Source organism: Aythya ferina, assembly GCF_964211825.1.
Source record: "Aythya ferina genome assembly, chromosome: 29".
Lineage (NCBI taxonomy): Eukaryota > Metazoa > Chordata > Aves > Anseriformes > Anatidae > Aythya > Aythya ferina.
In genome coordinates, this window is record NC_140326.1 from 2,099,114 (window position 1) to 2,116,388 (window position 17,275).

General features: G+C 53.6%; 1 protein-coding gene across 2 annotated transcripts; it reads right to left on the reverse strand.

Annotated features, from left to right (window-relative positions):
- Positions 1 to 1,437: 1,437 nt before the first annotated feature.
- RPRD2 (regulation of nuclear pre-mRNA domain containing 2) lies at positions 1,438 to 16,951 on the reverse strand. 2 transcript variants are annotated; one of them, XM_084500579.1, is made up of 11 exons: positions 16,340 to 16,951; positions 14,284 to 14,413; positions 13,604 to 13,704; positions 12,254 to 12,331; positions 10,909 to 10,961; positions 10,195 to 10,321; positions 9,307 to 9,482; positions 8,425 to 8,710; positions 7,794 to 8,069; positions 7,275 to 7,478; positions 1,438 to 6,585 (listed from the first exon to the last, which is right to left on the reverse strand). In XM_084500579.1, the coding sequence occupies exons 1-11, from the start codon at positions 16,596 to 16,598 to the stop codon at positions 3,842 to 3,844; spliced, it is 4,434 nt and encodes a 1,477-aa protein (XP_084356705.1). In that variant the 5' UTR covers positions 16,599 to 16,951; the 3' UTR covers positions 1,438 to 3,841. The 2 variants fall into 2 exon arrangements, with proteins under 2 accessions (XP_084356705.1, XP_084356706.1); XM_084500580.1 differs by lacking the exon at positions 12,254 to 12,331.
- Positions 16,952 to 17,275: the final 324 nt, after the last annotated feature.

Below are 17,275 nucleotides of genomic sequence, written 5' to 3' on the forward strand. Positions count from 1 at the left end.
CCGGCTCCGCTCCCACCCCAGCCCCCGGCTCCGATCCGGGCCTAGGCCCCGGTTCAGGCCCCGAGCCCGGCCGCCACCGGGGGCTGGGCCCCTTCTGGGGGTCCCCAAGGGTTTTAGGCCCGCGGGAGCCCGACCCCAAAACGCCGCCATTTTGAGTCCCCGCCTCCAGCTTTACCTCAAAACGGCCCCAAATTGCACCGGATCCCCCTCAAACGTCTCTGTTTTGTGCTCCTGCAGCCACCTCGAGCGCCCCGAGTTTTCCAGCCCCCAGAACATCATCGTTTTAGGATCCTACAGCTGCCTCCAAAGTGCCCCAAGTTCTCCAGACCCCAAAATGCATCCGTTGTGTGGCCAGAGCCCTCAAAACACCCCAAATTCACCAGAAACCCCCCAAACGCCACCATTGTGTGCTCCTGCGGCCACCTCAGAAGTGCCCCAAATTTTCCAGCCCCCGAGGTGATGCCGTTGAGCACTCCCGTGGCCAGACCCCCCTCAAAACACCCCAAATTCTCCAGACCCCACAACGCCACTTGACGCTTCTTGCGGCCACCTCAAAAGCGCCCCAAATTCTCCGCACCCCAGAATGTTGTTGTTTTGCACTCCTGCCCCCAGCTCCACCTCAAAAACACCCCAAATCCTCCAGCCACCAACTACTGTCAGCTCACATTCCTATGGCCAGATCCCTCAAAACGCCCCAAATCCTCCAGACCCCAAAACACCCCCAGTTTGCTCTCCTGCAGCCCAAATCCCATCCAGCCACCAGAAGCCCCCCTGTAGCCCACCCGGCAGCAGCCCCAACTCCCCACCTTGGCTCCCCCAACTCTGGGACCCCAAAAACCTTTGGGGGCTTCTTGTTATAGGGTCTGGGAGCCCCCTCTTCCTCCAAAGGCTTCACCCTGCTGTAGGCTGAGGTCCGAGGATCCTGCACGTGGGTGCTGTGGGGATGAAGCCGTAGCAGCAGCCTCCGTTTTGGGGTAAAAGCCTGCATCGATGCTCACTCCACTCATCCTCAGTGTGGCCGTGCTTCGTCTCCAGCCCGTGGGGGACAGGAAAATTGGGGACACCGCAGGGAAATACCCAGGGCTGGGACACAACCAGCCCCCAGCAGGTCCTTGCCCTTATCCGATTGAAGCAAAACACAAGGAAAAAGCAGCCGAAACAGCACAAAGAGCCCCAAATTAGTCATGTGTGAAAGAAAAACCCTAGGAGGTGGAGCAGGGGAGAGCAGCACGTGCAGTGGCAGTTTGGCTCCACGGAGGTGCTCGGCGAGGCTCCGATCCTCTCCCAGTGCCCTCGGATCCTGGGAAGGGGAAACCCAGGAGGAGGAGGAGGAGGAGGAGGAGGAGGAAGAGCAGCAGCGGAGAGCAGAGGCCTGGGAGCAGCCCCCAGCAGCCCCCAGAGGCAAGCAGAAGGCCCCGTTAAAGAAGAGTGTGAAACCAGCCGAAGTAGGTGTTTTATTAAATGTATTAATACACATTTTTCAAAATGATCTGCGGATTCATCGTCGCCTCCTCTCCCCCGACCCCACGCACCCCCGCTCGTCTTTACAGGCACAGGGAAAGAAAAAAAAAAAAAAGCAGGCGGTATTTACAGCGGTTTGGGAACGACAGCAGCTCACCCTCCCGCGGCCTCCGAGCACGCTCGGTTATTCGGCAGGGTTTAGAAAAACAAACAAAAAAAACAAACAAAAATCATAAAAAAAAAAAAAAAAAACGCACATTATTCACATTATCCAAGAGTGTGGTGGGTGTCCGTGTGTCCGGCCGGCCTCTCGGTCCCGCAGGTGAGCCGTGGCCGTGAGGAGACACACCGCTTCATGCTTTTATTTAAAAAATACACGTTTATTTCATTTGTTTTCCGTGTCAGGTGAAATACAAAAGTTAAAGTCTGGTTAACGGGGGTTGAAATCACAGACGCGGGAGGAAAAGCAAACGCCTTCACGTCCCCAAAATCACCGGGTGGTTTTTACATATGTACAGTGGGGCCTCCGCTATTTTAAAGTAACAGCACAGAGGAAAATGGAAAACCTCCAACCAGAAAAACCTCGCAGCTTCCACTGTTAAAATGTTTTGTGTTTTTTTTTTGTGTTTTTTTTTTTTGCCTTAGCACGAGTCCTTTCACTTCATCTGACCTCAAAAGCCACTGCAGAGCGGCAGGACGCCGGCAAGCGGCCACCCTCACCTCCCGGCCGAACCCAGCTGGACCTGGAAATCACCACTTGAAGCAAGAGCAGCAGAAAAATCATTCACATTCTTGTATCTAGAGGGAAAAGGTGGTCGGAGATAGCGCTGGCTCTGTCCCCACGCGGCTGCGGTTTGGAGGCCAGACCCTAAACCCGGACACGAAGATGACCTGGAGCAGTCAGAGCTGGGTGTTGAAGGGTTTGGGGCACAGGGAAAGGACGAGCAGCCCCGAGCTCCTCTCCTCTCCAGCCCCTCGTGCCTCTGAACGTCCTTCGTTGGCTTCTTCCCTGCCACATTTCGCCCAGCTCCCCGTCCAAAACCTCGCAGCTTCCTCGCGGGCACCCCCTCTGCGTTAAATAAAGCACAGCCCGAGCACACGCAACAAAGAAATGCTCCGCCACTTGCTCTTTTTTGCAATTTTTATGTAGATATTTAACCCTACACCTTTATCAAACATATAGATAATGAATTCTACCAACTAAAAAAAAAAAAAAATAATAATAAAATAAAAATTAATCAAGTAAAATTCCAACTTCATATAAAAGCCCCCTGCGCACACGGCGGCAGGGCCGTCCCCACGGAGAGCACGCAGGGAGCAGGGGGCCCGGCCTCGTCCCCATTCCTCCGCATGCAGGTTCTGTCTCTCAGCTTACAGCCTGTGAGTTTCACACAATCAGAGATGGCGTTAAAAAGCGATTATATATACACACACAGAGAAAGTCAAACAGTGTTCCCAGGGGAAAAAAAAAAAACAAAAAAAAAAAGAAAAAAACAACAAAAAAGGGGAAAAAACAACGCAAACAAACAAAAAAATAACAAACAAGAGGGGTTTTTCCAAAGGGGGTTAAGCTCCACGGAAGGGGCCACGAGCACACGGGCTGCCGCGAGCCGCGGCCGTGCGGAGGGTGCTGCGGCCAGGTGGGTGTAGGGAACACGCCGGCCGCTGGAGAGTTCCCGATTTGTTGGTTTTTGGGGCCAAAACCTGCGCGGGAGATGCTGGGGAGCGCGCAGGCCAGAGCCCGCTGCCCGAAAGCAGACCAAGTTCAAGGTTCCTGGGGCAGCCACCGAGCGGGGGCTTGTGGTGGTTTTTTTTTGCCAGCCAGAGAAGCGGTCAGGGGGAGGACGCCCCGCAGAGCCTGCGGGTGTTGGTGGGGGTTATTCCCCCCCAGGAAAGGCACAGGAGGGGTTGCTTGGGGTGGTTGGGGTCTCCATCACCACAGAAAAGCGCTTGGACCCTTTGTTCTTCCCTACCAGCGGCACAGCTCCTGCCCCCAACCTCTCCTTGTGGTCTGACACGGGCTGCGAGGGCTCGGGAGGCGAAGCCATTTGGTAATCAGCTAAAAGAAGATCCCAACATCGCGCATTTCATCTCTTTTTTTTTGTTTAGACTACTACTGGAAGTTTTATTACAACAGCAATACTTCTTTTTGTTAAAACATTTTTTTTTTTCTAGTCTCGCACCAACTGGGTGGCTTAGGAAATGAACAACCAAAAAATACAGAACATTTAATTTAGGAAAAAAAGTGTTACGGGGCTCTTCAGGAGGGAGGGAGGGGGAAAAAGGGGAAGAAAAAAAAAAAGGAAAAACCAAGTGAAAGCGCTACTCCCCTGCTCTCTACAATGTCCGGATACCTTCGCTCAAGAGATGGGCGTCTGCTTCAGTACCTGGGGGGGAAGAAGGGGCGTTTTGGTGCAAAGAAGGGGGATCCCCTCCCGAAAGGCGGCCGGGGCCTCTTCAGGCTGTGAAAGGGGTCTCTGTTTAGGAAGGGCTCCCTGGGCCTGAAGTCTGCCCGCGGGTTCCTGACCATCATCCCGCCGCGGTTGGCAGTGTCTCTGTGAGCGGGGCCGATGGGGGTGACGCTGCGGGCGGGCCCCAGCTGCTGCTGCTCCCTGGAGAGGGAGCCCCCCAGCCCCACGGCTTCGCGCACGCGGCCCACCAGGGGGGCGCCGCCGCCGGCGCCGCCGGGGTCCCGCTGGGGCTGGGCCGTCGCCTCCCTGGGTCCCGGGTGCACGTTAAAATGCTCCTTCAGCGTCCCTTGGTGAACGGTACCGTGCTCCTTGGCGAAGGCGCCGCCGCCGCCGTGCTCCACGGGGATGGGAGGCGCGGGGAAGGGCACGCCACCGTGCTCCCCGGTCGGCGGCGGCTGCTGCGTGGGGAAGGGGACGCCGGCGTGCTCCCCGGGGACGGGGGGCGGCGGGGGAGCGGGGAAGGGGACCCCGGTGTGCTCCACGGAAGGAGGCGGGGGCACGCCGTGGGGCAGGGCGAGGGGAGAGGAGGTTTCTTTTGAGAAGGGGTTAGTGTGATCCACGGGCGGCAGGTGCGGGGGGACCGAGTGATCCCGCGGGAAGAGGCTGCCGTGATCCTTGGGGGGAGCGGCCGGGGGGCCCGGGGGAGGGCCGACGGGATCCCTCTGGAAAGGAGTCCCGTGCTCCAGGGGAGGAGGCGGGATGGGAGGTGGCATGTGGTGGTCGAAAGCGGGGCTGAAGTTATTCGTTCTGAAATTGTTCACGCTCTCCTGGAAGGGGGCCACGTGCTCCTTGTACTGCGCCTGGAAGCCCCCCATGCCGGGCAGCTCCGAGGCGCTCGAGGGCCCGTTATCGAAGGCGCTCGCCGCGTTGCCCATCTCGAACCACCCCGACCTGCTCGCCTCTCGCCCGTGGCCTCTGCTTCCTTTCCCCAGGACTCGGATGGATTCGACGGTCTGGATGGGCTCCCCGGACATGCCCCTGCTGCTCGAGGCGTTGTGGTAGCCCAGGGTTTCGATGGGGGCTCCCTTCTCCTCGGTGCTGTCGGGCAAATCCAAGCAGGACGACGACACCCGGGTCTCGATGCGGTAGTGCTCCTCCTGCTGCTGCTGCTCGCCTTTGGCCCCTCCGGCCTGGCCGTGGCTGGACAAAGCGACCCCTTCGTTGGAGCCGCTTTTAGAAATCTGGCTAAAATGCTTCTCCTCGGAGGGTTTACGCGAGGAGGCGTTCTTCAGCATGTTCTTGAACTCCATCGTCGAGGTGGCGGAAATGGAAGATCCCAACGATTTGTCCACGCCCGTGGCGGCCGCTCTGCCCGCGGGGCTTTGGGAGGAGAAAAGGGACCGGTGGGGAATGGAGTGGGGCGAGTCCGGGTATTGCTTCTGCGAGAGGCCCGAGTGCACCACGGGTTTCGGCAAGTTGTTGTGATTGGAGTCGGGTGCGAAAAAAACGTCGTTCTTACTGGGAGAAGGGGAACCATCCGAGGTGGAGTCGTTGCCCCGCAGCCCGTAGCTCCCGTACAGCCCTGGAGACGTCGACAGCGGGTCGCAGCTCTCGCTCTGATCGAGAATAGACCTCATCGACTGAGGGAACGACGACTTGACGCTGAAATCCTGCGATCTTTGTCCGTAACTGGACAGGACCGGCTGGTACTCCGCAGCTTCGGATAATTTACTCGATTTCAAAATCGACTTTGTGGGCTTTTTCTCCAGGTTTAACATGGCAGACGGGGGGGGCCCGGAGTAGTCGAAGTCACGGTAATCTTCGTCTTCTTGGAAAGACGTGTCCGGGTAAAACTTCTCCTGCGAGGAGTCCATTAAAGAGGAGGGGATTTCCATGCTATCTGCAGGCTGCTTGTACATGCCGGCCGGAGAATCTCTGCCGAGGCCGAAGGGCCGGTAGGTGTGCACAGAATTGGAAAGCTCCTGGGGATAGCCATCGTCCCTGCTCTGGAGAGGCGACCTGGTGCTGCTGGGAGTAGAGGAACCGGGGCTCATGATTTTTGACAGCAAGGAGATGGTGTCAACGTTGCTGGACGTTGGCTTGTCCATCATCTCGTCCTGGGTGGGCGTCCCACTCCGCTCATCGCGCACCGGCGTTCCGTCCACATTGTCCATGGAAGTGCTGGTAGGACCACGCTGAAAGTCAGCCGAGTGACTTTCCGTTGCGATGTTGGACCCTAAGCTGCTTAAAATCGGAATATTCAAGTTCAGGCCGCTGAAGCCGGGATTTCCCTTCAGGAAGTTGTGTATCTTCATCTCCAGGCTTGGGGAGGGGGGTTCCGATTCCAGCTTCGCCTTTGAAATTTCGGAGGATTGACTCATTGAGGTGTCTGTGGGTAAAAGGGAGGAAGGACTGGGAGGGTGGGAACTGGAGAATCCCAGGGAATTGGTTGGCGGCTTAAAACTGGAACTTGAAAGCCCCGCGGTATGTCCAATGGGAGCCTTCGTAACTGAAGTCGAGGAAACCTCGGCGGTTGACGAATTGGGAGAATAACCAAAAGTTTTGGATATAAAGGACTGGGTGTTGGAAGGAATATTCCTTCCCTTCACGCACGGTACAGTTGTGTTGGCTGGTGACGCTGAAGTGCTCTGCGAGGCGGCTTCGCTCGACTGAATGGTGTTTCCAGCAACGCTCTGAAGTAAGGATGACAGACCTGGAAGAAAGAACGCTGCGATCAGATACTGGGGTAAGAGGCAAGAGAACTTCAACTGCTGTTGAGGGCGAGACTCCTGCATTTATATTACAGATGTTCCTTAAAACTACTTCGTGTTTTAGCCAGGAAAACGACTGGATTTTGCAGCATTTAATATTAATGTGAGTACCCACAGAGCTACGGACTTTTGCCAGAGGCAATAATTAACCTATAAATAAAAGTTACAACATACGTCTGAGTAAGTTCAGTAATAACTCATCCTGGCTTTGTAGCCAAGTATAAAAGGCGCGCGCGCTGCGCTGCTGACCAGAGCTGCAGAAGCACGACGAGCGCCTCTGAGAAGTTTTCTGCTCTAACCACTAGAAAAGCTCTCTCAGAAGCACAAAGAAACCACAATGACCTCATTTGCTCTCCTGTCACACTCCCTGTTCTTCCACGAAGTGCTCCGGGAAAAATGCCCAATGGTCAGGTCAGAAACGTGAAGATGTACAGGAAGGTAACAAAACACCGCTCCACAACACTCCTGTTACCTGAGGAGGTCATCTATTGTTTGCCAAAAAATGTAACACGTTTCAATTAAGCTTTTTCTCCCCTCACTTTCGCTGTAGGGCTGCAGAGCAGCACGTGTCAGCGCCGATGCTGACGTCGAACGCACCGTTAAGACATTCACTCAAAATCCACCCCAGTACCTTGCAGTGCTGGCGCAGTCTGAGTCTGGGTTTTGGAGAGGGCAGACAGAATGCTCTCAGGAGTTATCTCCACTTTGGAGAGAATATTTGCTAACGGGTTTGAAGGAGCAGATGGAGTCCCCAGGACAGGAGTCTTCAGGCCACTAGTTAGAGCTGTTGGGCTTGTCGGGGTTCCCGGAGAAGGTCTTGATGCAGGACTGACACCTAGGATGGAAGCACACACTGCTCACCTATGTTGCTTCGTTAAGAGGAGCTTTTTTTGGCTCACGTTTCCCACAGATACAACCGCAGCAGAGTTCCGGCGAGCGTGAGCGAGGAGAGGCTCACGAAGCCAAGAGTTGTGTCAGAGAGACCGAGCCAATCTTTAAGCAATAACTCAACCTTTAAGCAATAACTCAATCGTGTTTATTTTGCGACAGTTATTTTGTGACAACTTAGCTCTAAAAGATTACAGAGGGAAAACTCCACCGTCAGCTCTTCAAAGGCAAGCACCTGCGCCGGGACCACTTCAGCACTCACCTGTGTTTTTCATGACAGAAGTCAAACTGCTGAGGATGGAGCTGATCTTTGCCAGGTCGACGTTCGCAAGGTTTGGCAAGGCGAGCGCTGGCGATGGAGGGACGGGCGCTGCGCTCACCACCTTGGGAGCTGGAGGAGTCGGAGGAGTCTGGGCGGGTGTTGTCACTGTCACTGAGGTTGTGCTGACAGCAGCGGTGGCCGGCGCTGCTTTTGGGGCATTTTCAGCCTTCACAGGGGCTGAAGGTGGAGCAGCCTGCTTCTCCTTCCTCTCCTCCACTGCAGCAGGGGGAGAAGAAGCCCAGAATTATCTCTCTGTCCTTTAAGGGTTATTTAGGGTATGAGATTTTTTCAATGTGATCTTCATTTAACACCGGGCAGGGAATTTGAGTCTGACTCCCTGAGGTTATCTAAAAAGCATTGTGGGGAGTGGTTTGGGAGAGGGGAACAATCCCAGGCAGCTCGCAACTTCCCTGCTGGGGCTGGAGGAGTGGTGCAGACTGCAACTCAAGTGCGCCATCCGCAGCCCAGCGAGGGTTTTGCACCTGCTCTCCCTCCCAAATGAGGTTTGCAAAGGGTGTTTTGGGCAGATAAAAGTTCTACGCAGTCCCACCGCTGCTCGCGCAGAACATACCAATGATTTTAGACGTATCGTCCTCCACGTCAGACAGTTCCATGTCCTCCACGTCCCGATTATCTGTCACGGGCTCTGGAGACGCCGTTTTGCGGTTTCCAACTGCTGGAGAACGTGAGCTGTCCTCCTCCCCCATCCCCTGGAAGGGGGACTCGGAGCCCGTTGGAGATGGGGCGTCCATACTCGGGGAGGGGACAGGAGACTCCTCTGGGTCAGGAAGCGTTGCTTTCAGCTGATCCAGCTTTTTCTTCAGATTGCTCACTCTGTTAGCAAACGTTTTGTAAGCCTGAGAAGGAACAGACGTTGAACTGAGTCTTTTATCGGAAGACAACATGCCTCAATTACTTCTCTAACCAAAGCAGAACACATCCTGAGAAAACCATCTCCATTTCCAATTATCTGTACCCTACTCAGAACCTTGCAGTAAAATCTCAGCTTTGACTTGCAGAGCAAGGAACGCATAAGAAGGAGAAGATAAAAGCTGTTTCCAGTTACTTAAAACAATTTTCATACAAAACAAATGAGCTCCTGTTTCTGTTGTTCTTTTTTTGGGAGGAGGGTTGTTTGTTCCGTTTCTACAACGCTGTACCGAATTCTGTCAGTTTGCTCATCTAGTTCTCATACTGACTACAACACCTCATGTGGTTTCCAGAATTCAGGATTTGTTAGACTAAGTGCAATTATCTCCCCTTTCAAAAACGCAGAGGAGCTGAAACTGCAGCAATGTGCAAGGTTCTGCAAACTCAGCCTCCGACCCAGGAATTTTGTAGCATCTCCTTCTCCCAAACAGACAGAGGATGCATTTTTCAGCCTCCAGTTTACCCAGCAAAACACAGGCAAACATCAGTCCACACGAAGGCGGCTGAGGAAAATCACACTTACGTTCGCTACGACTTTGACTTCCTTGTACTGCGCTTCATAAAATATACCAGCGTTCTCCAGGGCTTCAGTTAGCGAGGGGCCGTTTTTCACTTGCTTGTCCAAGCCGTTTACAAACTCCTCGAGCTTTGAACTCGCTTCTTCAAACTCCTTGGAGAACTTCTTGCCTCCTGTTTTGTCTAGAAGGAGAATAACATCGCACGGGTCAGCTGTCGTCCACCAAACGGGACATCAGCCCTCAGAAGCGTCCCCTGAACAGCAGCGAGTGGGGAGCTGAGACAGGAGACCCCACGCACTGCAACACTTTCTGCTCCCCAAACTGCTCTGCTCATGGATCAGCAGCCACAAAGCCCTGCCCTGGGCATGCAAAGCGAGGCAGCGAGCAGCATTCATGCACCACGCTGAGCAGGTGGGGTGATACCATGGCATTAAAACACTGCTGCAGCATCCTGAAAGTGTAAAGTGACACACATGTGACACACATCACCCCTCTGGTGCTTGAGGAGATCGGTTGCACGAGAAACAGGCTGTCATCAACCAGCTAAAGGCACTGCAAGAGGCCGAGCTGCAAGCAGTCCTTGTTGTTTTCCAACTCGTTTGTGGTTAATGATAAATAAAGGCAGAAGTGCAACGTTTTGCTGTTTCTATTAACCAGAGAGCCCCCTTCTGTTTGGGAAGAGGCAAAAATCTGGAGTTCTGTCCTTCCTTCATTATTGTTTCTACATTGAGGCCCAAATTAAATATTTTAGGCACCTGTTTAGTGATTCTGAACTGCACAGAGTCCAATTTCTGGTTTAAGGCTCAACAGAAAGTACGAGCTGCGACATCCCAGAGCGTGTATTCGTGCCTCCTTCATGACAGCAGTTTTTATACATTAGATACTATCTTTACCTTTTAAGCATTTCAGTGTTTCAGTGCTGCACACATCCACTCGCATAGTGGAGAGCTGCTTCTCTTTCAGTTCTATCTGGTCTTCCGAGCGCTTATACAACAGCAATTCGTCAATGAGAGACTGGGGCTGAAAAAAATCAAACAAGAGAAGCATCCTCATCTCATCCTGCCGAACAGATCCCTCTGCTTCGTGAAGCTAACGTCGCAGATCTACTTCAGCAACAAGCAATGCTTCTTTTCAATTAATTTAATTCATTTCTGAGTTAAAGCTACTGCAGAAATAGACTAGGGGAACCTCTGGATTTTGAACCTGAAGTCCACCAGATCAGCTGACAGAGGTTTAGGCAGGGCTGGCACTTCTACAGGTCTCCTGGCTTAGCTGTGATGATTAAGAACAGGGACAGGACTTTTTTTTAATCATTACATTCAGCAGTGAGCATGCATTTCTGCAACGGATCTTGCTCCTTCTGGGGGAGTATTCTAGAAAAATTTATTGCCACCATCTCCTCCGCCACCCCAAGCTGCACTTTTCACTACTAGCCCTAAACAAGGCTCACAGCTGAAATGCCTAGCAGCCAACAGCACCAAGGAACAAAAAGACGCTGGATACTAGATTTTCTGATCAAGTTTATGCTGCTGGTGGACGTAAGACAGAAAAGCAACAGCTCAAGGACAAAGGTTAGCACAACACAACATTTCCACTTGCAGACTTACTCTGAATTCAGCGACAATCTTGGACTTCAAAGCAGCTTTTGGGTTGGTGGATGCTGTTGGAAGAAAGGAAAAGTATAAAGAAACCGAGGAATCACAGGTTGATGCTAATCAAAAGTCACAAAAGGGCAGCTCTAATCAAAAACATTTCAGCATAACTCAACAAAAGGCTCGCAGGCTGCTGTTATTCCTCGCAGCTTGCCCTCCACACGATGTCCCTCAGGGCTCTGGCTTTCCGTTAGCTAAACCGGACACGGTCACGCACAGCTAGGTTGTGATGGTGGCCAACAAATCAGACTAATTTCACATTTTTACGTGCTACACAAGTTTGCTGTGCGTACCTTCTCCAGCTCTGCTGCTGGGAAGACAAGTCCCTGCAAAGATTGATCTAGGAGCTTTCTCAGGTGACAGCTTATACTTCCCTACAAGGTAATAAGATTTCCTAAATGCCAGACTCGGAGCTACCACACAGCTCATTATTTCCTTCAGATGGGGTCTCTTTTTCCTACTTACGGGGCTTAACCAAGCTCTCAACCTCAACAAAAAATCCTACACCCCTACTCTGACACCTCACTAACGGGACGGATGGAATCCCATCATCAGGAGACGCTAAATCCGTTTGTTTCTGGACAAAAAGAGGAGAAACGTGTGAGCTGAAGTGAAAGGCTACATCCTTCATCCATGCTGAATGCACTTTGGTTGGGGAATGCACTTTTGCTGGTGGCGTTAGCCAAGTAATTAAAGCTTCCAAGCCCTTTCGTTAACCTTCTGCTCTCAGCACTGGTACCAGCAGGCGCGTGCTGCATCTTAGCCCTACCCTTCCATCATCTTGCATTCGGGGCTTCAGTGTACACTGAGATTAGCCTGTGAGAAATGCATTTCCAGCTAGGCTGCACTCCTGGGAATGTTGGATGGCAAAGTTCGTTATCTGCACTGCCAGCTTGCAGGTTGCTTTTATTCTAGCATCTAGCTTGCTGGTGAAGATGTGTTCCTGAACATGAAGGTCCTGTCCACCACGCCTTCCTGCTGCCCAAGCGCAGGGTTCTGGCTGTCTTCTCTCCATCTCTGCATAGTCTAACGCCAGTTTCCAAGAGGTTTCACCTGATCTTTCCTCTACTCTCTGCTCAAGTCTTTTTTTCACACTTCATTCCTTTAAAAAAAAGCGGTTCTCTAGCAACAACTCCTTGGCACTTTACATATTAGTCTGTAAGGAGCTTTACAAGCCTGGAAGGTGCATGCTGGCTCGTATTTTAGTCCAGGTACTTTGCCCATTTAGGGCTAGCCTTTCTTCTGTTCCTCAAGAAGGCAATTTTTATATTAGTTCAGAGAGTTCACATTGGTTCCTTACTTTGAGATTTCTTCCACGGCTTATTCGGTTGTTTGTTCAGAGTTTCTTTCAGCTGCTTCTGAGTTTTGAAAGTGGTACCTGGAAAACATTTCAGTTTTTGCAGTCTGGCATTATGGGATTCCTTTAAGAATCTGGTTTTTGGTGCCATATGGTTGTATGGTAAAAAGAGTGAACAGAAATTTGTTTTAAAATACCTAGACCAACTTCCTTCGATGAGCTGCTGGATGCCCAAGAGAACCTAAGTTTACTCAGGGATACAGCAACCTGCGGGATGGTCTTCCAGTTTTAAATCAAGTTTCTGTTTGCCCTTGCACTAAAACAGTTCAAAAATCACAGTAATGACCAAAATAAAAAGGAAAAACACAATGCATCTAAAAAAAAAGTGGTTTAGTTTTATAACTGCCCTTTAGGTAGGCTTTTAGGAAATCAGCATTCAACAGACAAGCAATGCAAGTTGAAAAAACAGACATCACACCTGATCTGCAAGTGATCAGAAACACATTTCAAGTTACAGAAGCTCCAGGTTTCCTAACGGACACACAAACTTCACTTCTCCACATGCAGTGCTCAACTACAGACTCTCCGTGTGCCAAAATCGGAGCCCAAGGTCCTGGATCTCTCTGCAACAACTACAGCTGGCCCTTCGAAACCACAGGCAAGGATTTCCTGCAGCTCCTTTGGCTGTTACTGACGTAACCAAACAGAGCACAAACAGGGTCTAATTGCCTTCGAGATAAGTCCATACACTTATTTTTGGCTAATTGTGCTGGCTTAATTGCTGGTTTTACCTGACTACACACGCTTCCAGGTCAGTGTTCGTGATTTCAGTTTTTAAGCAGAGTGTTTCGGTAAGCACAATCAGGCTACCTCAGCCTCCAGCTTTGCTTTCAGCCAGTTTCCTACGTGACAAATATCAGGAACTACAACTTAGTACTAAAACTGAGTGGAGAGGAACAAAACCACCTTCGTTGTTCACACCTCCATCACATCCAAGGCTCAGTTCAGGTGTAAGAGGGCTCGTGCTCAAAGGAAGAGGCAGACACAGCCTCTCCCGGGGCACAACGCTCGGGATTTCCAAGACCACTTCACATCCACACGGATTTTGCTCTCAGCTGGAACAACTCCAGCTTCCCTTAAGGGATTCAGAGCTGTCTTTAGGTACAAGAAGCACGAAGCAGACAAATTCTGTGCCCCTCACACCTCGCTACCTTTCCTTTTTACTCTGTGAAAGGGTAGAAAGAGCACACACGTGACAAAGGCATTTCACTCTGGCATCAGGAGTAGTCTTAAACCATATCAAACTTGCACGTGCATTGGTAAGTTAAGAACCAAAAAGGGCAAATGACTTACTCAGAGCTTCTTTTAGTGCCAGAATAGTTTCCTCGGGGTACACATTTCTGTCCTCCCAGATTTTGAAGATTCTTTCTATAGATTTGGAAACTGACGGATCCCTGAAAGAGAAGAGCAGATTGTTTTTTTTATTATTATTATTTTTTTCCCTCCACACACCAATTTCTCCTGATTCTAAAAAGAGTAAAGTGATTCTAGGTTAAAATCAAGTTTCCAAGACCCTTCAGAGCAAATCACATCCCCATGCCAGAGAGCAGCAGCAAGCTCACTGTGATTTCTCCCACATTATCATTTCTAACCCCAAATTTGGACTAAAGACTGACTTCGAGAACCCGTAGATACGGATATTTGAGAACCTGAGGGTGAACGAGATCCCCTGGGGGCCAAAAGGCAGCCGCACGCCCTCCTGGCAGCCCCCAGGATGGGCACAGCTCTTGGTGTCACAGCACTGAGCTTCACACCACAGCCCTGGAGCATTTTTAGCACGCCGAGTGGCCTCGGGAAAGCAGGACCGGTGTCTGCAAGCGCGAGGGCACGAAATAACACCTTCAAAACGAGGGGTTTTAAAGGGCTGAACCCAACAGGAACAATCCGTGACGTTTTGCTAACGTTTCTAGAGTTGGAGACGTTCAGGAGCATGTTTTTGGGGATGCCAAGGCTTGCGGCACGCCGTTACTTACTTCACTAACGAAGCAGCTTCGGGGAGCACTTCTGCAAACGTGTCGCGGAACACGATGGCGTTTTTTCTCTTGCAGTTCTGTATCACATCGTTGGCCAGGTAAAAAAGGTTCAGTCGATGAGGGAAGGCGGCTGAAGGCAAAAACAAACACACAAACAACGTTCAGGTTCATCCCCAGGTAAAAGCAGCCGTGCCCACGGCACTTCTGATGTGATTTAAGCTCCTGCTTTTCGTTTTGCAGCCATTCTGTCTAGCAGCAAGCCCAAAGTAACGGGAGAACTCAGGAGCTTAGAGGGGACGGCTCCCAGCCACCTCACTTCCAGCTCTCCCCAAAAATAAACGTCGTTCCTAATAACGTCAGGCCCCTGTCCTGACTCGGGCACAGCAAGAACACAGAAATACACCCAAAAATCCCCACAATTTCTGTGCCATCCCCTAAACAAGAGGAAGGTAGCACCAGAAGGAGCGGCAGCAGCCAGCACTAGGAGGTCAGCTGCTGGAGCGTGGGGCTCGTAGGGCCCCTGAAGCTCTGGGGCTGCACAATTTTCTAAGAATAATCACATTTAACCCCGTGCAGCCTCCTGAGCGCTTCGTTTCCCCCATTTCTTCGCTTTCTGCCCCAATTCATCCTGCCCACGGTGCTCTGGCCTTGAAGTCACCAGGAAGAAAATAAATTAAAATAATAATAATGACAAAGAAAAGCCCACGTCGGTCCCAACGGGTCGGGAGGAGCCAAGAGCTTGGTGGCGACCGGGAGCTGGCAGAGCAGGAGCAGAGCGTCAGCCTCCAAAAGAGAGCAATTAAATGGATTTTGACGAACTTGGGAGCAAGATAAAGGCTAATAAAGGAGACCAAATGAGAGGAAGGGGCAGTGCCAGGAGCGAGGGGTAGAAAAGGGGCTTTGGGAGCTCTGTGGAGCGGAGGAGCTGTGCAGAAAGACAAATGCTGCGGCCACGGGGCATGGGGAAGGGTCTCAGCGCTGCGAGCGAGCGGGACAGGAGCTCTGAGGAAGAAAAATGAGCAGGGCTGCACCTGAAAAATGCTGGAAGCGAGGGCCCAGGCCAAGGAAAAGCTGCCCTGAGATGCAAGCAGGGAACTGGGAGCCGGGTCATGCTGAGCCTGACCACGGCGAGATGCTCAGGGATCGCAGGCCAAGGAGCCACAACGCTTGGGTGGCAGCAGGAGGAGCTGCTCTGCGTGTCCCTGAGCACGGGGAGGGAGCTGGGGGCTGCTCTGCTGCCCTCAGCCCTCGCTGCCATCACCTCCACGGCCCCACAGCACCACACAAGCGTCCACGCAGCAGTGAGCTCAGCCTTATTTAGGTTTGGGAAAACATTCCCCCCCCCCCACCTCTGGCACCCAGCCTGCTGCTGGGGTTTGCCAAAGGGGAATTTGGACCCCCAGCACTTAAATCTTTTCATATTTACGCCTCTGGCAGGCCGCTCGCCCCAGGGATCAGGAGGGTGACGACGCCTGAGCCCCACGACCACATCCCTCACAACAACGCACCGCAACCGAGGCGAGCGCGGGCAGGATTTCGGAGGCCCAAGGTACCGCTTTTTTTTTTTTTTTTTTTAATTTTAAAGCACAAAGCTGCGATTCTAAGCAGAAAGCTCGCCCAGAAGCTACGCAAGGCTGGACTATCTCCGGGTAATCACGCCTCAGAGGCCGCCAGACCGCAGCTCGATCCCTGAATTCGGTTGGGAACCCGGGGGGGCGACCCCACAGCTCCAGCCACCCCCCCTCCAAGCTGCCCCCTGCCCATGGGGCAAGCGGCTGGGGCTGGAATATGGGGCTGGGGGCTCTGCCCTCACACCCACACAGGGACCCTACAAATTCAGGGACCCCATCACCTTGGGGACCCCCCTCAGCACAGAGCCCCCCCCCCCCAAGGACACCAGCCCCGAGCCCACAACAAGGCCCCGTTCCCCCCCCCCCCCCTTCAGGACCCTCAACCCTGGGGATTTTTTTTTTTTTTTTTTTTGGGGTGGGAGCCCCCAGGAGGGGGAAAGAGGGAAGGGAAGGGGGCGTCCCCCGCCCCCGGGGCCTGCACTCACAGCGCCTCAGCCACTTCATCCAGTGGTAGACGATGGTGCTGTGGTGCCGCTTGTTCTCCAGGCACCAGGAGGAGAGGCCCTGGATGGACTCCATGGTGTTGGTCACCGCCTGCAGCTTTCTGTCGAGCGAGGCCTCCAGGGCGCCGGCTGAAGACGACGCCGCCGAGGAGGAGGTGGAGGAGGAGGAGGATGAGGAGGAGGCGGCCGAGGAAGAGGAGGAGGAAGACGACGAGGCCCTGCCGCCGCCGCCCGCCGCCATCTTCCTGCCCTCCTCGCCCAGGCGGGGCCTCGGCCGCTCGGCGGAGCCTCAACGGCCGCTGCCCGCCGTGAGGGGGGGGGGCGGGGGGGAGGCCGCAGCCGCCGCTTTTACCCCCCCCTCAGGCCTCCCCCCCGGGGAAGGGGGGGGGGGGGGGTCCCAAAAAACGCCGCCGCGGCCCTCACCGCTGGCTGGCGGGCGGGGAGAGGCTGCGGCTGACGAAGCCGCCTGCAAACGCCTCAACCCCAAAGGGCTCGAGGAGGCCGGAGGGGCCCCCCCTGAAGCCCCCAAGCCCCCCCCCCCGGCCGGGGATGAGCGGGGAGGAGGCGGCGGAGCCGCTCAGTCGGCGGCGGCCCCCCCCGAGCGCAGCGCCCGCCCCCCCGCCGCCATTTTGTGCCAGGCTCCCTCACACGGCGCCCCCCCCCCCCCCCAACCGCTCCGGCCCCTTCAGGCGCTGCGCATGCGCCCTGCGCGCCCCCGCCCTCCCGCCCACCCGCCCCCTTCTGAGGGGCTCCCGGCCTGCCCCGCGCCACAAAATGGCCGCCGCCGGGGCGGGAAGGGAGGAGAGGGGAGGGCGCTGAGGGAAACGGGAGCGGGAGAGGAGGCGGAGCGGGGAGGCCCACCGGGAAATGGGGCCTTATCGGGGTGCTTAACACTACCGGGAAGCTGAATCTGATCTA

Coding starts and splice junctions, on each gene's coding strand:
- RPRD2 (XM_084500579.1), bottom strand. CDS start 16,598: ATGGCGGCGGGCGGCGGCGGCAGGGCCTCGTCGTCTTCCTCCTCCTCT. Junction 14,414..16,339: donor GATGAAGTGGCTGAGGCGCT/GTGAGTGCAGGC, acceptor TTTTGCCTTCAG/CCGCCTTCCCTCATCGACTG. Junction 8,070..8,424: donor CGATACGTCTAAAATCATTG/GTATGTTCTGCG, acceptor CCCCTGCTGCAG/TGGAGGAGAGGAAGGAGAAG.